This window comes from Saccostrea echinata, unplaced genomic scaffold, assembly GCF_033153115.1.
Source record: "Saccostrea echinata isolate AGI-Se365-2 ecotype Australia unplaced genomic scaffold, CSIRO_AGI_Sech_v1 ptg000028l, whole genome shotgun sequence".
Lineage (NCBI taxonomy): Eukaryota > Metazoa > Mollusca > Bivalvia > Ostreida > Ostreidae > Saccostrea > Saccostrea echinata.
In genome coordinates, this window is record NW_026889777.1 from 14,584,718 (window position 1) to 14,606,061 (window position 21,344).

The 21,344-nt window shown below is 32.5% G+C and overlaps 1 protein-coding gene across 4 annotated transcripts; it reads left to right on the forward strand.

Annotated features, from left to right (window-relative positions):
- The first annotated feature begins 67 nt into the window (after window positions 1-67).
- On the forward strand, window positions 68-20,140 carry LOC133194153 (coiled-coil domain-containing protein 93-like). Of its 4 annotated transcripts, XM_061330141.1 has the most exons (22): window positions 68-171; window positions 689-802; window positions 1,306-1,400; window positions 1,825-1,936; window positions 2,461-2,559; window positions 2,832-2,888; window positions 3,623-3,720; window positions 5,068-5,104; window positions 8,323-8,415; window positions 9,215-9,259; window positions 9,508-9,522; window positions 10,027-10,113; window positions 12,138-12,254; window positions 12,507-12,569; window positions 14,575-14,648; window positions 14,981-15,137; window positions 15,980-16,051; window positions 16,282-16,390; window positions 17,000-17,120; window positions 17,523-17,607; window positions 19,436-19,549; window positions 19,952-20,140. In XM_061330141.1, the coding sequence occupies exons 1-22, from the start codon at window positions 79-81 to the stop codon at window positions 19,994-19,996; spliced, it is 1,902 nt and encodes a 633-aa protein (XP_061186125.1). In that variant the 5' UTR covers window positions 68-78; the 3' UTR covers window positions 19,997-20,140. The 4 variants fall into 4 exon arrangements, with proteins under 4 accessions (XP_061186125.1, XP_061186127.1, XP_061186126.1 ...); XM_061330143.1 differs by lacking the exon at window positions 10,027-10,113; XM_061330142.1 differs by lacking the exon at window positions 9,508-9,522.
- Window positions 20,141-21,344: the final 1,204 nt, after the last annotated feature.

Consider the following 21,344-nt stretch of genomic DNA (forward strand, 5'->3'; position numbering starts at 1 on the left):
CATGACTGTCAAAAGAAGATCGTGGGGAACTCTTCCGGTTCATCTATTTATAAAGTGACAGATCATGTGACTTTCAAAATGGCGCTGAAGGGGAGTGTGTTTGCGACCAGAGCTCGTGCAGGATCATCTAAATTGGCCACACAATACGATGCAGACGGCAATGAAATAGAGGTATCAAAAATCAATGTTGATGCTCATAATAAATGCATTTATTTACAAACATGAAATGAACGGTTGCACAAAATAGCATAGACATGATCTATCAACAGTTTCAATGATCTATCATTATGGATATAGTAATAGTAGTTCAGTATTAAAACATGGGAAATGTTATTCATTGCAGATTAATTCTGCGTATAATGTATTGAAGTCAGAATAAATCATCATACCTTTCATGATTTCCAGTACAATTTTTAAAAATGAATTTCCACCCTATTAGCCCCTTCACGGTAACTGCGGTATTACTCTTTTGCAGGGCAAAATAATAACGTTTGGCGAAGTTTTCTTTGGAGAGATAATTAAATGACGTATATTAAACAATTACTTTTACGTCATATTCCACCAAACTATATCATTTTGCCCTGCAAAAGAGCAGTGCCGCAGTTACCGTGAAACGGTCTATTAATTTTTAAACTGTTGTATGATAGTTGTCCATTCATTCACTAATTTCTGAATCAAATGTTTGCAGTTTGATGTGAGGGAGGATGAAGAGCAAAATGTTAAGTTGGGACAAACTATCGACCTGTTGTTGGCTGCCGGATATTTCAGGGCCAGGATAAAGGGTCTCTCTCCATTTGATAAAGTATGATGCCGAATTTATTCTTGTAGTGTATACTGGGTTAGATGAATTAAACAGAGTCTTGGGATAAGCCCTCAACATAGTTGAAATTTTTTGACTATCGTGCCTTCTGACCAAAAAAGAAATATTTCCTTTAAACAAGTAGACTTTAACACATTTTAAATTTATGTACTATTTTTTAGCTTAAAAATGTATCCACCTTGTTGCCATGCTGTACTCTCTGCACTCTAGATCAGAGTTATCTTCCCCTGGTTACTTTGCTACATTGTAAAAATTAACACAGAATGAATTTTGTCATCAAACTGGTCCATAGAATAAAATAGTTTTAATGAACATTTTATTTAGTAACATACCAATGCTAGTAAATCATGAGGGTGGATTCACACTACACATGGTAATTACGCTGAAGTATTCCTTTGAAGTTCTCGTGCTCATCACTATTAATGAGCTTCCTGTCAGAATGCCTTTGCTAATTTTTGTTTAAATGAGTATCCATTAATTATCAGGTGGTTGGAGGAATGACATGGTGTATCACTACCTGTAATATAGACATTGATGTCGATCTTTTGTTTCAAGAAAATTCAACAATTGGACAGAAGATGTGAGTATAGATCTGCCTAGTCTCACTTTTGACTTACTGTCTCAATTATTTTCACCCAAACAGTCTTCATACAGTGTAAATCTTATAGTTATGGCTACAATTTATAATTTTTCACTGTATTTTATGATACATTCAAACCTCATTATCTTGAACTCTCTGGGACCAAAAAAAACTTCAAGATATCCGAGGATTTGAGATATCGTGGGTAATATACTTAAAGAATAAGGGGTTAGGACTTCCAAATCACTTCAAAATATCCATGGTATTCGAGATATCATTGTTCGAGATACCGAAGTTCAATTGTATATATAATATGATTATATAAGTATACAAGTGTCTATAATTTCTTAATATAGTTCAATAATTTAACTTAGTTTAGCATTATTTATCTTTATGTTTAATACATTGTATTTATTTTGAACAGTGCCTTAACAGAGAGAATTGTGGCTGTCCTTCCTAAGATGAAATGTCCACACAGAATTGAACCACATCAGATCCAGGGCTTAGATTTCATTCATATCTACCCCGTAGTTCAGGTGACTGAATAATAATATAAAATCACGTATTTTTTGTGGGGTCAAATTTTCATGGTTTCAGGAAAAAATATTGATTCATGTGGATTTGATTTCAAGGATAAAGAACTGTTTAGTAGTTGTGTATATGTAATTTTATATTTAGTTGTGGACATGAATTCATGGGTCTCTTCATACCTGGAAACAATGAAAATTATAACCCCCCCCCCCCCCCCCACGAATATTAGTAATTTCACTGTATATAACAGGTTAATGCTATGAAGACAATATTCTTGTGATTTAATTCTTTCTACAGCATTCTAACTTTAATTTGTAAAATTACATGAATTTCGTGAATTGAATTCCTGCATACATGTATATACCAAAAACATATTTTTCACAAAGTACGTGAATATATATGTGGTTCAAGATAAAATATGTTTAATATGATTGAAATAAATTTATTTAGCATAATAAAATAACTTTTCCAGTACATTAAATTATACATTAAAGCATAATAATTCTATAATGCTTTTTTTGTGCTTTAGTGGTTGGTGAAGAAGGCCATTGAAACCAGGGAAGAGATGGGAGATTTTATCCGTGCTTTCTCAATATCTCAATTCAGTAAAACACACAAGACACCAGAGGTTTGACTTTCTATTCTTACAGTTTGCTTATTTTTTTTTAAATTGGTGCTTTACAAGTAAGAGTCAAAATTTAAAAAAGTATTCAAATTTATTCTAATGCAGCTTATTCATATTCAATTTTTGATATGGCTAGCACTCTTTGACTACAAGTTAAATAATAAGTACATATGCTTTGATGAATTCAGGAAGTCAAAGTTTATATAATTTATGACTTAAATAATTTGAAAATGACAAATTAAATCTGGATAACTTACACAAGCTTTATATTACAGGATGTTGTATTTGAAGAACTGAAAGAAAAGTCTACGACCTCCCTGTCTAATGTCAAGGTTTGTTTTATCCCCCCCCCCCCCAAGTTAAGAGGGAGATCATTTGAAATGAAGCATTGGATTACTGATAAATAAGTAAATTTTGGATCCTTAAATCTTTTCAATGGATTAGAACTTCCATTTTATTGGAAAAATTTTATATTATATCATGTGCAAACTATTTCTTGGGTTGTCACATTTCCCCAAAATAACCAAAAACCACGGTCCAAGTTGTTTGGTTTAGTTTCGGTTCCATTTTTTGAATTTTGGTTCAGGTCTGGACATCTGGTTTATATATTTGAATCAAATGATGTCGAAATCTAAAGAATGATGATGATAACTGTGATAAATAAATCTACTTCATTCCATAACAAAATGCTTGTAATGAAAGGATAAGATAATTATCAAAAAGAGCAATAGTCAGCCTAGTATTCCTAAACATCGAAGGGTATGGGGCCTAATTCGGCCCTACGTTTGGTAGTGGAAAATACCTGTTAAGACTTATTTTCATGGTGAATTTAATTAATAAATAAAGATTTTTCAAGTTTCATTCCTGAATTTAAGGTTTAAAATTTAAACCTTAAATTCAGGAATGAAACAGAACCCAAAAACGAAACGAAACCAAAAATTTACAGAACACACCCAACCCAAAAAAATTTGGAACTGTGACAGCCCTAAAGTCTATTTCTATGAAAATTATTTCAGCTTTACTTTGCATAGCTACTGAAAAAATATACAGATTTACATTTATACAGGATGTTTACAAGCCCCAGAGAAGATACAAAAGACAAAATGTGGATCAACTAAAGGATGAGGAGACTCGTGTTCATTCCACACTGCTGGAATATGGCAGGTCTGATACAGTGATGTCCATATACATTATACTATCGAAAATGCTGATCTAATATTTTCACCATTATGAGACCTCTATCAGTCAACTAACCTAGGTGTAAAAAAAAAAATAAATAAAAACCAAAAAAAAGTAATAAAATGATTCATGTAATTTCATGAAACATCAAGTGTTTAGTAAAACGAAAAAAAATTATGAGGATTGATCCAAAATTTCTAAAATTTTATTGTGATGTGATTAAAGCAAACAAAAGACATATCTATAAAATAGAGCCATTATGCAACAATACTGGAAACTTTCACCACATTCCAATTACCATTAAGGTCACATGAGCTTTCTAAACTTAGGCATTTGTAAAATGCGGGGGAGACTTTGACGTAACGTCAAATTAGGTAAGTCACGTCATGTTCTAGGAGCATCTCACTCTCTCATTCAAATAGACTTAGAAATTCTACAGAAAACTGCATTCTTCTCTCCACTTCTGCCTTCGAGGAAAGCCTGGATACCTATCTTGCACCTGCTTTCTTCATGTAACAATAATTTTTCAAAACACGCTCCGTCTTCCATATGATTCTTATATTTCAGTAGCAATATCAAGCAAAGTGCATCGGCAGTCCATGTCCATAAACGCTGTCAATTTGTCTACGAGGAAAGAACGACTTTGCACTAGGCTGCTGGACCTTTCATCATCCAAAGTTCTATTTTCCTTAAATTTCTTTCGCCACTGAAAACCATTGCTTACTGTACTTTTGTTCTGCCTGTATCATTGATATATGCATCTTAGTCAGAGTGTATCTGAGATTTTCACAAAACTTATTAAATGACCGAATTTCGACATTGTCTAACGATGTCATCATGATCAACAAAGCATCAATAAAAAACTAAATATCTAGTAAAATCAATTAAATTTTTACACAAAGGTTTATAAAAGTTCAAGCAATGGTAATTTTGATATTTTCATTTTATATGAAACTTAGCGCATTTTTTTCCACAGTGAATTTGAAGAATTGAAATGATAACAAAAAAATGTCTCTCCCGCATTTTCAACCATCTGTTTCTATGGCAACTGCCAAAGTGTTACTATTATGAATTTCAACAAGCCTCTATATTTTCACCTGTAATTTTCAACCACTTCCATTAAAAAGTAAAGAAAATGTCAAGAAATTCCACAAACTTTTGGATCAACCCTCGATTAACATAAAAATAAATATTTAACATTAATAGGGAAAAGGGATAAAGATAATTGTTTATAAATCAAATTTCTATAGAAGTGTTGATATTGTAGAAAATATTATTTTGATATCGTTTTTGGAAAACATTTTGTAGTACTCGATTTAATTTGTATTCCAGGAGGTATGGTTTGAGCAAGTCTGACACTACTGAACAGGTACAGCTAATATTTGTTTACAATCTTTGGTGCTGCTAATGCAAAATATTTAGTTTCAAGATCGTCTTGTTTGATTTATTTAATCAGAAAATTGTGGTTCTTAATTATACTGTGAAAGAATTCACTATATGTGATATATACAACACTGTAAAATAGTTATCTATGTTGTAAAATAATTCTGCATTTGTTTGAATAATGTTGCAAAATTCTAACCACTAGAATACATGTATCAGTTTAGAGGGTTGATAGATAGTGAAGGGACAAAGGGATGGTCAGAAAGGGTTGAGAGTGGGTTGGACTGGAAGAGAAGGGGATATTAAATAAACTTAGAGGGGGAATGCAAGCATACAAAGAAGAGGGGGGAAGTGAGGGGAGTACATGTAGGGAGACTGAAGAAAAATGGGCAGGCATTTAAGGCATAAACATTTCAGGGAAGTGTTCGGGTGAAACACAATAAAGGGAATAGTAATGTTGCACATGGGGGTAAAAAATTAACGTCTTTATTTTGCCCAAAAAATATTTTTTCTGAAGAGTAGAGTCTCTAAAGGATCTAAAACATAAACGGTTTTGCGAAATTCATATTAGAACTTTATTTTTTACACGCTGATAATAACCTCATTTTCACAGGTTACGGACACTACAAGTGTTGTTTTCTTTGAAATAAATATTGAAAACTGTTTATAAACTTAATTTTTCCAACTGCTCACAAACAAGCAACATATAAAAATACATAATATGGACAAAAGTTGGACTAGAAAAGGTGGTAAAACTTTAAAATGAACACATTTCTTACATCGTACATTTTTGTTTTATAAATGGTAGTATTTCAATTTATCTGAACTCTTTACTTCCAATTTAAATAAAGAAAAAAATATTTATGAATAACATTTTTGATGTCTTTGTTGAAACAAAAATACTTCCATTAAAATAGGAAATTTCATTTTCATAAATTTTTGTAAAATAATTTGATAGCTTAATTTATTTAGTTACAGACACTACAAAATCCAAATTTTTAAGATTGGCTTTGGGCTGTGGAAAAAAATACATTTTATAAACTTCTGAACTATTAGAAATCAGATTTAAATGATTTATTAAATACAAAGTACATGAAAATTAGATATTATTTCAAGTAAAAACAATTTACTTGCAGAACTAATGCTAATAGGAAAGAAATATTCAATTTAGAAAATTCTGAAACTTCCTGTTTTCACACAACTATATAATTAAAGTGCAGAACAAAAGTTCTCTAACTCACTAACGTTTTATGAAAACTATTTAGAATGTAGATACACTGGTCAACGAAGTCAATCAACCAAATTTAAGGGTTAAGGACACTACACGAGACTGTCTGGCAAAAATGAACTTTTTCATAGTCTTTTGCCATCTTCTTTTTCATTTTTTTTTCGTTTCAGTTTCTCCTGATTTTTTTATTCTTCAGGTCTCAACTCCATCTGATAAAAGCATACCATAACCAATATACTTTGTCTATTTTAATTTATACGCTTGTAACTTTATACAGGTATCATGTGCAAGTAGAAAAGTCAAATCTTAAAGAATGTAGCTCACTTATTTCTTTAATGTATTTTTATTTTATTCTGTGAAGCATTCTGTTTTTCTTCAAACAGTTAAATATACAATACTTAATCTGAACTTGGTGTAATTTTAGTTGTTTTCTTTTTTTGCAATATTTTGTAGTGTCCGTAACCAAATTACCTCCCCACTGTTAAACATTTTGAATGCAAATTTACTTGCATTAAACACGTACATTGTAAGATATTTTCTAATCAGCAATTAGACAATTGAAGCAATATATCACTAGAAGTACGGGTTATGTGACTCATAATAATTTTTCCACATATTCTATGTCATTGTGGGTGTCCAGTCATTATTTTAGTACTTGCAGTAAAGAAAAAACCCACTTGATCTAAAAGAATTCCTGCTAATAAACACCTTTTTATCTCTAAATTTAATAATACACTGCTTCAAAAAATTATCTGTAAATTTTTTGGGAAAAAATATAAAGATTTAATTTTTCAAGTTACAGACACTACACACTCAACAAGTTATTTAAATTAGGATGATCGAAACTTATCTTAAATAGAGGAATTCCAACAAGATTTTGTTAAATGTAATACCAGTTGACTTCCAACATTGAAAAAAAATAATGGCATGCTACATGTATCTGTCTTAATTCCTAGGATGTCAATAGCATCTGCCAATATCATGGTGTAACACCAATGATGCTGCATATGGAAATGATGCAATCTGGGTTTCCCAAATTCGTTGCAAATATCAAAATGAGGGAGAAGAATAAAGTACATTGATTAACTTGTAAAACAAACCTCTGACCTTTGTCAATATACTAGCATTAGTGTTTTAACATAGGCTGTTTCAAACTGACTCAAATACAGGTTACGGACACTACATGATTTTGTAGTGTCCGTAACCACATTTGTGATGATACCAGAGAAACAGTGGTGATGATCAGGAAAATTACAGCACATCTCAGCATCTATATGAAATGCCTATCTAGAAAATTAATAAAGATATTTATAGAGCCTTCCAATTTCACAGAATTTTAGTGGTTACGGACACTACAGGTTTTTTGTAAAATCTTAATTTTTCACATTAAAACATTGATGAAATTAAATTACATGAGTTACACGACCCAATTTTTTTCTGTAAGTAACAGAACATTAATACTATGATTTTAGACAGAAATATCAAAAAACAAATGACATGGACATTATTTTTATTTGGCATAATGAGAGGGGTAAAATTAAATGAAAAAATGTAGAACATTGCACCCCTATTACATTTTCTTTCATATCTTCAAAAGTTATGATTTGATCCTGAAAATTCAAGCACCAAAATAATTTTTAAAAAAATCTCTAAATTCTGATAATTATCAATTGCATGATAATATATGATATTTAACAATTATTTGATTTGAAAAATGCTGTAATTTCTAAGTGCAACAGCATAACGCTCAAAAAATGACATTTTTGGGGTACATTTTTTGCATTTACTTAAAATCTGTTAAAGCTAGATCAACAAAATTTTGCACACAAGTCCTTCATAAGTATTCCTATGAATAAATTGTGATAAATTGCATGAAAAGAAAATAATATTTTTAAAAATCATGTATAGCAATGTGGTATTTTCAATGCGCCCTATATATTGTGTTTCACCCGTACATTTAATACTAAATATTTCAGGATGCTGACAAGAGTGCTAAAAAGAAAGCAGCAGCCAGTAGTCTTGGAGGTCAAAAGGAAATGACCCCAGAGGAACTCCAGGCTGAAGAAGAGGTCAGATTATTTACTATATTATACAGTTTTATCTGGATGTTTGTGTTCCCAATCCAATTGTCTTGATTAAAGAAATGTCTGAATTACTGATATGGACTTTTCACAATCAGTAAATCATAAATGTAAATTCTGTTCCGCACAAATTTTATGTGGAAGGTGAAGCATCTGGACTCCTGAGACTTGATGGTTAGGGCTGGGTATCGACTGGGAATTGCGTATTGCAATATTTTTAACTGCATTGCGACATATGTTGCAGTATTCAGTAACAGTTAAGATGATCTTTTCTTATTTCATTAACCTCGATCCATTTATAAGTGGAATGTATATATCTATCATAAATACATTGTAGCCAGAAAGCTCATGTTGATTTAAATACAGTTTTGTACTGAAATGCAACCATACCATAGCAATCTTTACTGTTTGGCATGATTGAAAACGTTTCTGACGTCTTAAAATTTTATATTTTACTTTAGAAATCCCAAGCCCAAGCATTTTTTCCAGTATATTGGTACTGAAAATATGTATTGCAATACAACATTTTTTGTCAATGAACCGCAATACACCAGAAAATCAATATTATCGTGCAGCCCTATTAACTGTACATATTGTAGAAGTACTTCATGGATAATATTTGATTTAAAGTTTATAAAAAGTATAACAATTTACAGTGATTAAATGAGAAAAATGATGTACAATGAGATTCCTACATTCAGGAACTGTTTTTGGCATTTGCTAATGAATCAGAATTTGTGCACAGATGTATTTATCTAAAGATAAATCTTGCTTACTTCCATTGCAGAAGAAAATACAGAAGCTGATGTCAGGAATGTCTGGCTTTCAGGAGGTGAGTTACATTATTGTGAAGTATATCCATCTCTGCATGGACTGAGTGTTTTTTATCTCAATGTTAATGTATTTGATGCAGATTTTGAAATATGGTTGTAAGAGTGTGTATGAAGCAGGGTTCATTTCGCCAAAATTTCTGTAAAGACTGAAGAGACAATTTTTTCACATTCAGAAAAGCTTAATTTCAGTTTTCAAAATCTTAGAAAACTGTTTTGATTAACTAATCTTTGCAATATTTTAATAAAGAGAGGAAAAAGACAGGTAATATTGAGTATAATTGTAAATCTTCGTTATGTGTATTTTAGAAAAAAAAAAATAACTCCATTATGTTCACCTTTTTTACACTAGCTGGTTTGCAGTGTTCATTTTTTTCTTCAAATGAGTATTTCGAGTTAAGTTCTTTTTGTCTTTTGTGCCTTAATGAATTGACTATCAGTGGAGGTTACCTTAAGTTGCATGAAATAGTAGATGGAATGGTTTAGATGGATTGGATGAAATCATTTAAAAAAAAAAAAATTGTTAGAATTTGAAAGTTTCCAACAGATTTGCACATCACTGCATTTTTACTTTTTTGTTTGCTGAAGTTTTTATTTGCCAGCATGGATTCTTCAGTTTTGTATTGCTTTATGTTATTTTTGCTTTTTACAAAGTACTTGCATACAATGTTTGTAGTATCCTAGTTATGTTGTTTTTTTTTGGTTGTTTTTGTATATGATTTAGATAATTAACATTGTAAGTTATTGTTGAGCTATTACATGCATGCAGGATAAATTAACAGCGAGTGCCGTGGGATCTATAGTAGGCATGCAGTCAGAAGAGATCCAACAAATTGCCTCCCATTACGAAGGAAAAGTAAGTTGAAACTTAGTTTTTAGTTTCATTTTTTAGAGCTTTTTTTCAACACTCAGTCATTTGATTTTAGCTCACCTGACCCAAGGGTTCAAGTGAGCTTTTCTCAATGTTTGCGCATGGTTTGTTTTTTAACTTTTCACCTTTTCAACTTCTTCTCAAAGAACTACAAATTAAATTATAACCAAACTTGGCAGAAAGAATGCTTGGAAAAAGGAGAAAGAGCTAGGTTCACTTTATGCATAAAATGGCCCTGTAGATATACCAATTTATTGTCTAACACCTTATGTTCCATTTTAAACATCAAGATAAAGTAGAGACTTAGTGCTATCATTTCCTATTAAAATTTTTCTCCTTAAAGTCCAGGTCTTGGAAAACAAGCTTTTATGGAATTGCAGTGTTCTTGAATTTAAAGGAAAACAGGTATATTTAAGTACTTTCATAGAAGAAAAATAATATGAGCGCACCCTCTGATCTAAAAAATAAAACATGTTTTGTAATAATCAGAAACGGTTCTTTCAGTAAATAATTGCATATTTTAGATCAGAGATTGCGCTCTATATTAAATATCGAAAAATAGCTTTAAAAATTGGCTGTTTTTGTAGAATTGTTCAGGATATGAGGAAAATGACGCATTTCATGACGTCATAATGCATTGACTAGCCAGAAAATGACGTCATTTTTGGTAGATTCGCAATCGCCAAGTGTCTAAATGAAATGTTATGCATTGTCAACTAAAACTAAGTAGTTTCAGATTTTCAGAAATTCACAGGGCCAAAAAAAGCCTTAAGTGAACCTTGTTCTTTGTTCAAATAAAGGGCTTACTCTCTTTTCAAGGGAGAAAATTAAGGAATAGTAAATGGGAGTAAGGTTACTGTAAACATATTTTTTTCTGCAGGGTCATAATTCCATGGATTCACAATTTCTGTTCAATCAGCGGGTAGAAAGTTACACAGATGTTTTTTATTCCAATTAAAAGTCTCAAATGCTCTTTCAGTGTATGTCTAAGACTGCTTCAGGATTCTGGGGCTACAACAGGGCTCAAAGATTGACATCAAATATTTAAGAAAAATTTTAAAAAAGTCTTCTATTCAAGAAAAGAACGGCTACAATTAATCACATAAAACATTCCCATTTAGTGAATTCAAATTATGGCCCATGAGGGCTACTATTGGACCTAATATAGAGTCAAGAATAGCAGGGCTACAGATAGGCGTATTGATATGCAAGGATACCCATGTAGAGTATTTCATCAGATTATGGGTTGATAATGTAAGGGAGTGACCACAGTAGGGAGACAAAAATTTATATAGTAATATATTTCAAAAATATTTAAAAATCTTTTCAAGGACAGCTGGGCAACAAATAATCATATTGATTTATAACAATCGCCCCACCCACTATGTAGCGAAGATTCAAGTTTGGTCTAAATATTGTCCCTAGGGATAATGTTGGCCACAGTAGGGGTCTTAAAATATTCAGATAAACAGCAAATTGGCAGTTAATGATACTGATGTACAACCATCCTCATGTGGCTTAGGACAGGTTTGGTCAAGTCATTGTCCCCTGGGCATGTGTAGGACCACAGCAGGGGATAAAAATTTGAAAGGGAAATTAATCAAAACTTTTCTTAAAATTCTTTTGTTCAAATACAGTGGGTCCAAGGAGAGACAAGTAAGCATTGAGGCCCAAGAGCCTGGTGTTAGTATTTAATTTTCCAGTGATTTTTATAGCATCAAATGTCAAAGAAAAAGATCTATAATTTTTTACAAAAGCTATTCTAATATCAAAAAAGATCTTTGTTACTTGTATTATCCCAACAATTTCCCCCTTCCTTACAAGTCAGAAATTTGGAGGATCACATATAATTTATTCAACAAGGTTGAAATTGTTCATTTTTTTTTGTGGATGGGCATGAGGGGTTAAAATGTCCAACTAAAGTAAAATACTCAGTAGTTAATACATGTGTATTCTCATTTACACTTGTAAATTAAAAAAAAAATAACAATTGCTTTTTCCCCCGACAGAAATCTGAGATAGAACAAATAGAAAAATCTGAAAGAGTTGGTGGAACCCAGCAGCACAAGAGAATGACAGCTGCCCTGAATAAACAGATACAACAAAATACGGACAAACTACAACAGGTAAACAGATACTATAGACAGACAAACTTTTATTATACCATACTTGTTCATAAAACAGACAAACTCTAATGTTTTCAATGCAAATGATGGAACAGATTTTCACACAGACAGTAATAATAGTTATCAAAGTGAAAATTCAAGATGTCATTACATGTATTTCGTCAATAATGTCCATTTTGTCAGGAGTTCATGTTGAAGTTAAAGCTTGATGTTGTTTTTTAATTCTTCATCATACTTCTTTTTTGGTTTAAGGTTAAAGCCAAGCATGATGAGCTTCATAAGGTCTACCTCGAAACTCAAGAAAAGCTCAAACAGGTAGGCAGAGTTCATAATTATAATAAACCTTAAGGCAGGTTCATAATTACAGTAAACCTCAGGCAGGGTTCATCTTACAGTCAAACCTTGTGCAGGGTTCATAATTACAGTCAAATCTTAAGCAGGTTCATAATTACATTCAAACTTAAGGCAGGGTTCATAAAAACAGTCAAACCTTAGGCAGGGTTCATAATAACAGTCAAACCTTAGGCAGGTTCATAATTATAGTCAAACCCTAGGCAGGTTCATAATTACAGTCAAACCTAAGGCAGGGTTCATAATTGCAGGGTTCATTATTACAGTCAAACCTTAGGCAGGGTTCATAATTACAGTCAAACCTTAGGCAGGTTCATAATTACAGTCAAACTTCAGGCAGGGTTCATTATTACAGTCAAACTTAGGCAGGATTCATAAATTACAGTCAAACCTTAGTCAAGGTTCATAATTAATGTCAAACCTTAAGCAGGGGTTATAATTACTGTCAAACCTTGTTATCCAGAAATTGATAGGGACCAAGAAAAATTAATTTTGAGATACAGTCAAACCTGTATTAAGCAGTCACCTGCGGGAACCATTAAAAGTGACCTTTATAGAGAGGTGACCTTTGAAAAGAGGTGCATCTTTTTTCAAGAAAAAACCTTTTCCAATTTATGTAAGTTCTGTGTTTTGAAACACTACATTATAGAATATAAAAGAAAGATGTGCTTTGGACATCGATGGTCTCAGATTTATTTTTAATTTAAAAAGTCTCAAGATTAAGTTCAAGATAAATTTGATGACTCCAACAAAAAATATATTGAGTCTAATAGGGCACTGCCATTATCCTCCCTCCAAACAACCACAAAACTTTCTTTTATTATAAGGTTACATTATCATGTTGTGCCATGAATAAAATACATGTATAATATATTTTTTATCTAAACTGCCTCTAAAAAAACAAGTTTAGTTAGTCCTGATAATTTTATGTAAATAGTAGCGTAATAAACAGACAAGTCATAATGTTCTCAGTTTATCAAAGCAGTGCACAATACAAATTGATATCAAATTCACAGGTGTTGTGACCAATGAAGCGTGACTAATCCTAACTGTCGTCTTACCTAGTTGAAAATCAAGAGATAATCAGGACACATTGAGTAAATAAAACAGTTAATTCGGGTTTCTACAAATAATACGTTTCCTATGTGTTAAAAACGGCCTGTCATGCGTTTACACAATTACACCCATCGGAGTTGGACATGCCAAAGGTGAACTAATAATTAGGAAATTATTGTAGCCATTAATAGATAAATATAAGGATGCCTTGTGTATCATTCAGAATTTTTTTTAAACCAGATTCCAATTCAGTAAGATTAAGATTCTCATAAGTCCGTTTTCCCAATAACCTTTTCGGCCACTAGCACCCTTGTTTAGCTTTGTTAAATGAATAAATAAATTATCCAATATTTTAAATGGTTTTAATAAGGCCAATTATTTTTTTCATGATCTCGCTACACACGACCAATTTACATTAACGACAAAAATTGGGAGTCACCTGACTTTAGATCTGGTCACGTGATCGGACAAAATGGCCGCTTTATACGAGGGAAAACGGCGATTTTACATGAAATTTGATGACCGCTGACCGCGTTACGCAGGTGACCGCTTAATAGAATTACATTATATAGGAAAATTCATTGGGAGGAAAAAAAATGACCGCATAGGACAGGTGACCGCTGGATAAAGGTGACCGCTATGACAAGTTTGACTGTATCTGAGGATTCGTGATATTGAGATTAAAATGCATTTAAAATGGTTGGGACTTCCAAGTCACTCTGACATATCATACATGTATGTGTGTACCACATATTACATGTAATGTTCAAGATTCTGAAGTTCAACTGTAGTTAAAATCTAATTCAAATAGGAGAAAATGGAGCATTTGTAAGTCATTGCTTTAACTATTCATCGTCTACATGTATGTATCAGATTTTATTTATCATTTTCTCTGGCTTGATTATTATCTCAGGTGAGGAATCGGAGTGAGAGAATCGGTGAGGAGATGGTGAAACTGACCGAGATAGAGACAGAGGAAAATCAAGGGTATGGCCATTGTTGGCTTTATTCAGGCATTGTGAAATAAGACAGAGTATAGTCTGAAGTACACAGCTGACATTTATCATTACTGGAGATTTTTGTTATAGAATCTAGTAGATAAGAATACAGTTTTGTTTTTATACTGTATAGAGATGTAACTAGCTGTTGAAACAGCAATATGTACCTGGTGCGTGAAAAAAAAAATGAATATCTACTTTACAGGATTTTTTAAAAATAAATTTCAATATGCCATATTAGGTCAAAACTAAAAAAAACATGAACTGAAATTTTTCATTAAAGAAAGGCTATGAACTAATATAAATTTTAATTTTTTGTAGAGTTTTACAAACTCTACGGACATTGGTTGCTATGAATGAGAACTTAAAGAAACAAGAACAGGACTTTAAAGCTCATTGTAAAGAAGAGATGTCTAGACTGAAGGCTCAGATTGAGGATCTGAAGGCAGGAACTGAGGAGGAAGATTCTGAAGACAAGGTTAGTGAAGTAGTTTAGTACAGTAAAACTTTGTTATCAAGAAGTCACCAGGACCTTAAATTTTACTTCCTTATAACGGTGGTTCTTTATATTCATATCAGGAACATAGTGAAAAATCACCCATGGGATTCATAAGAAATTCCTTATACAGTCAAACCTTGTTATCTCGAACTCCATGGGACCAAGAAAAGACTTCAAAATATCCATGAATTTGAGATATCCAGGGTAAAATACCTAAAGAATAAGGGGTTGGGACTTCCAAATCACTTCGACATATCCATGGTATTTCGAGATATCAGTGTTTAAGATACTGAAGTTCAACTGATCAGAGATTTCCCAAGCACTGAGTTCTATATAACCAAGTTCTACTGTACTGAAAAGTTCAAACTTTGAAAGAAGGAAACTGATACTGCTATGTATGTGGAAGACCAAGGCTCTATAGTATCAGGGTGTGCTCTGGGATTTAATTTTAACCATCCTGTACATCATCTTCAACAGTGCTGAAATGAGGCGGTTATGAGAATTTCTAATTGATATATGATGTGATGAATTAGATATTTTGATAAGCCTTCAGAGAATATAGAGCAATTATTGATTGTTAAACATTGATTTGCACCAATGTTTGATGAATTTATATAAACAGTATGTGTTACTTACAGTATTAGCCTATAAATTTGAATTAAAAAAAAAAAAAAGGAGAAAGAAAATACTTCCTTTGCAACGTCCATTTTCCTTGAATTTTAGAATTTAATTTCTTGGAAGATTGTGAATTGCCTACTTAGATATACATGCAACTATGATTTATGGTAAATCAGATCAGTCATATTTTTGTATTTTGACAGACCCGAGCCAGTTTGATTGACAAGCAGTACGAAGCTGACAGAGAAAAACTCCACAAGATTAGGCTGCTCCTGGTAAGGAAAAATGGACTTATATCCTTAAGAATGAAATATGTCTGCTGCTCTTATTTTAATTTAAATTTATGAAATAAAATTAGTTGTCAGTCTTAAATGTAATAGTGTTTTTATTAGACTACTGGTAATCTTTTAAATGTAAATACAGTTTTAAGCTACAGTGTACTTGTATACTTATCAATTTTTATCAAGAAAAATTTCTAAGATGCATGTAAACTTTGTTATCTAAGGCCAGGAAGACGCGGGAAATTGCTGTTCTCCAGAGAAAGATTGATGAAGTGCCATCTAGAGCTGAATTAAGTCAATACCAGCGGCGATTTGTTGAGCTGTATGATCAAGGTAGATAACTCAAACAGAACTTTCTCCGTATTAGGTGCAGTTCATTGAATTGTATGATCAGTCAAGGGAAGTAACTCAAGCAGAACTTTGTCAGTATCAGGGGCAGTTCATTGAACTGTATAATCAAGCAGAATAATGGTGGTTTATTGAAATGTATGGTCTGGATAGGTAACTCAAGCAGAACTTTTTCAGTACAGGAGCTGTATACGATTTATATGTGATGCTTGGTGTTTTCGTTATCAGGAGTGTACCAGAATTCACAGATTTAGAAAATCAAATTGAGTGTTTATAATGTAGCTGGATAAACACCAACAAATAAGTTGTTGACAAAATTTACCCCTTATTACAAGAAATTAGCAAAAAGTATCAGTACAAAAGAAAAGGGGAATTGATTTTTTTTGTACAGTTACTGCATTTATTATTTTTTCTAGCACTCAAGATTTGAAATATACATTCCTGTGTACATAGTACATACCCGTATATTAAATTTGGGTACATTATTGATTTGAGAGTTACTTCCCTTATAAAGTATCTCAGCTGTCAGTAATATTTGAATTTGATAACAAAGGTCTCCTCTCACACTGATGGCAAATGTTTGTTCTCTTCTAGTTTCTGCCACCCACAAAGAAACAAAGCAGTTCTACACTCTGTACAACACACTTGATGACACTAAACTCTACCTGAACAAGGAGATCAGTCTACTTAACTCAATCCATGATAACTTCCGACAGTAAGTACCAACTTTCCAATACTTAACTCAATCCATGATAACTTCCGACAGTAAGTACCGACTTTCCAATACTTAACTCAATCCATGATAACTTCTGACAGTAAGTACCGACTTTCCAATACTTAACTCAATCCATGATAACTTCCGACAGAAAGTACATCATTCTCAAAGTTATATGACAGTTATCAATCATTGCACTAATTATAGTCTTAAAACAGTGAAAGAGATTCTAGTTAAAATATATGAATAAAATCCAACATCAGAACCATCATTGAATTAGTAAAAAAAATGACTTTATATTTAATCTGGTATAGATTAATCACTTTTGAACAGAAGTTTTAGATAAAAAGACTAAAGCTGACACAACGTCGGGATGTATTTATCATTGTGTTATTGTTTTAGAGCCATGGCTAGCCCAGCATCCAGGGAGCAGTTCCTGAAGCAGTTTGAGAACATTGTGGAGGGGATCAAACAAAATAAAGCAAAGGTCAGTGGTCAAGGAATCTAATCTATTCTTAGAATGTAGTACTGTAAGCTTATTTTTTTTTTTTCTGCTAAAAATACCGTGGTAAGATAGATGTCCGTTGTGTTAGAAATACTCAAATGATTCTGCTTCTTAAACCTTGACTTAGTTGCTATTGTTGGTTATAATTTTTTTTTTTTTTTTGAGGTTTAAAAAGTTAAAGTTATCCTATAAAACAGTCACATATTAAAGTTTGTTGAGAGTTTTGAGTTATTAAACTAAGTACCAACCATATTGGAAGATATAATATAGGAAAAATTTGGCTCATTTATCAGATGTCCAAAATTTTACAATTATAAAACAAAAGTTTTAACTATGATCCAGTTCTATAACATTAACACTTGATTTTTATTAACTCACCTGAGCCGAAGGCTCAGGTGAGCTTTTCTGATCACATTTTGTCCGGCGTCCGTCTCTCTAGCTGTCTATCTGTCTGTCCGTCTGTAAACTTTTCACATTTTCAACTTCTTCTCAAGAACCACTGGGCCAATTAATTTCAACCAAACTTGCCACAAAGTATCCTTGGGTAGGGGATTCAAGTTTGTTCAAATGAAGGGCGATGCCCGCTTCCAAGGGGAGATAATTACAAATTAGTGAAAAATTAATAGCATCTTTTAAAAATCTTCTTCTCAAGAACTACTGGGCCAGGAATGATGAAACTCATGTGAAATCATCCTCAGGTAGTGTAGATTCAAGTTTGTTCAAATCATGACCCCCTGGGGGTAGGGTGGGGTCACATCAAAATTGACATAGGAATGTACTGGGAAAAAACTTCTTCTCAAGAACAGCAAAGTGATGATGAGTCGTATTGATTTGGAAGCATTTTCAGTTAGTGCAGATTCAACTTTGTTCGTATCATGATCCCCTGGGTTAGGGTGGGCCACAATGGGGGATCAAATTTTTACATAGGAATATATAGGGAAAAAACTTGAAAAATGTTCTTCTCAAGAACAGCAAAGCCATGATTAGTCTTGTTGCAGTGGAAGCATTCTCAGGTAGTGTAGATTCAATTTGTTCAAACCATGAACCCCAGGGGTAGGGCTGGGCCACAATGGGGGATCAAAAGTTTTACATAGGAATATATAGGAAAAAAAAATTAAAATCTTTTTCAAGAACAGCAAAGCTATGTTTTGTCATATTGAAATGGAAGCATCTTCAGGTAGTGTAGATTCAAGTTTGTTCAAATCATAACCCCCAGGGGAAGGGTGGGGCCACAATGGGGGATCAAATTTTTTACATAGAAATATATAGGAAAAAATCTTTTCAGGAACAGAATAGCCATATTTAGTCATATTGAAATGGAAGCATCCCCAGGTAGTGTAGATTGAAGTTTGTTCAAATGATGACCCCCTCCCCCCCCCCCATTGAAACTTTATAATACTGAACTGATTTGTGCTTTTTTCCTAGCCAGTGTGCTCAGGTGAGCGATGTGGCACATGGGTCTCTTGTTTTTATTGATTTTGCATGTTGGAGTTATTTCACTATAAAGTTCATTACTAATTGGTATATCATGTAAACATCTTTAAATACATGTACATAATTTAGCCAGATCTTCATCATTGTTATATCAACAGCTGAAGATGGTAGATACTTTGTAGAGATCACTTTTTGCTTTTTTATCTGTTCTCCTGTTTGTCGGTCTACAAGGGAAGAGTCACACATTCCAAAATAAATCACTCAAGCTTAAGCTTACAAGTGTTTTCTGAACTCTTCATTTTAAATTCTCACTCCTCATTTTCTTTATATATACAAACTGATAATTATTGTAGGTATTTTCTTTGTTTCTGTTTAGCTTGAAAAACGTAAACAAGAAGAGAAGATGAAGAGAGACCAGCTGAACGATCAATATTTAGACCTCGTAGAAAAACAGCGACTCTACTTCAAGACGGTGAAGGACTTCAAAGAGGTAGGTCTCGGTAATCAACAGCCCCAACCATGAAAAAATAATGTTAGATTTTGATTTCTAATGCCCCAGCCATGAGTAACAGTGTCAAATTTAGATTTCTTATGCCTCAACCATGAAAAACAATGTCAGATTTAGACTTCTAATTCTCCAACCATGAATACCAATGTCAGATTTAGACAATATTAAAATAAGATTTCCATAAAATCAATTTATGAAGTAAAAAATTTATTGTCAAAGTAGTTTCCAGTCTGCTAAAGCGTGTTTACAAAAAAAGTCACTTGATTAACATTTTTATTTCCATTTTATTGCATTTTATTGTTTTTCCTTAAATTAAAATTCTTTACCAGGAAAACATTTTTAAAGAAAATTGGTGTATTTTAACACTGAATTTAAATTTTCCAGGAATGTCGAAGAAATGAAATGCTGCTTAGTAAATTAAAGAAGTGATAATGAGATTGGAATGACTTGGCCATGTGGAGCACTTCAGAGTGAATGGCACCTGTAACATTTATATAACATAATAATGATAACAGTATACAATCATGATAAATGTGCTGTTTTGTTGAGCTTCAATAAAAAGTAATGAATCACTACACATCTGCTTTTTTTAAAATCAGGCTCGTAGTATCAGCATAACCCCCTTCCCCCCCCCCCCCCCCCAAAAAAAAAATGTTCCCCAGTCTCCAGTTTGGACTTTTTTTTTTTTTTTGCTTTTTCAAAGTTTTTTTCAGGTATCTTGTCAATTCTTTTCTCTTGCCCCCCCCCCCCCGCTCTGGAAATGACACTGCATGCCTATTATTGCAATATTTCTATTCTAATACTTTCAGATCCATTTATTCTTCACTCAGATGAATGGAGACGAATTTATTTTTCAGTATTCACCTTGTCTATATTAGCCATTAGCAGTAAAGTCTGCGTTTTCACTTTCCGACGATGCGTTTTTACCTACGTTATGTAAATCTGCAACTGATGATAATTAGCATGTAAGGTCACAAAAGATTACCAACGTTGACACATATGCGAGTTTCTAAAAAAAAAAGTCATTTATATACATATGTAATTATATACTGCCTGGATTGCGAAGGGATGTCGAATTACTGAAGTTCATACATTGTATATTGAACTTGGCATAATCTATATTTATTAAATTTTATGAAGTGAATTACTGTAATTTATCATATACTGTCTCCAACTACAAATTATTAAATATCCTCAATGTATCATACCTATAAATGAAAGATATAACACGCTACAAGACGGGTGCATGTATATATGCATATGACAAAAACGCGCATTCATCTGAAAAAATAAATTATAAAGCACTCTTTTTGGTTGAGAAAAATATTAAACCAATTTTGTTCCTTGATAAGCATCGTAAATTATGTGCATCGTTCAAAAAATCGCACTATAGTAAAAAAAAAAAAATGTTGATTTGCCTTTCAAGAACTTTTTCATGAAATAATGCATTGTTCAACACTTGACAATACAATACCTCCTTATCCTAAATTCTTAGGGAGGGAGGGGAGGGGGGCAATATATTAACCAACTACAGAGCAAATGTCCTCAAAATCCAATATCATAAGCTCGAATCAAAGCGTCACGCAAGCTGAATATCGTTAATACGGAACTGCATTTCACGTACTGTAACAGATTTTTTTTTGCTAGATTTGGAATTGTTTGCTACAAATATTTAGATGAAAACAGAAACCACCGACTTGAATCCTTTGGTCTTAAATTAAGAGTCCGAAATGGCTATCTGTATCGGTTTATAAATGGAAAAAAAAATCGAACCAAA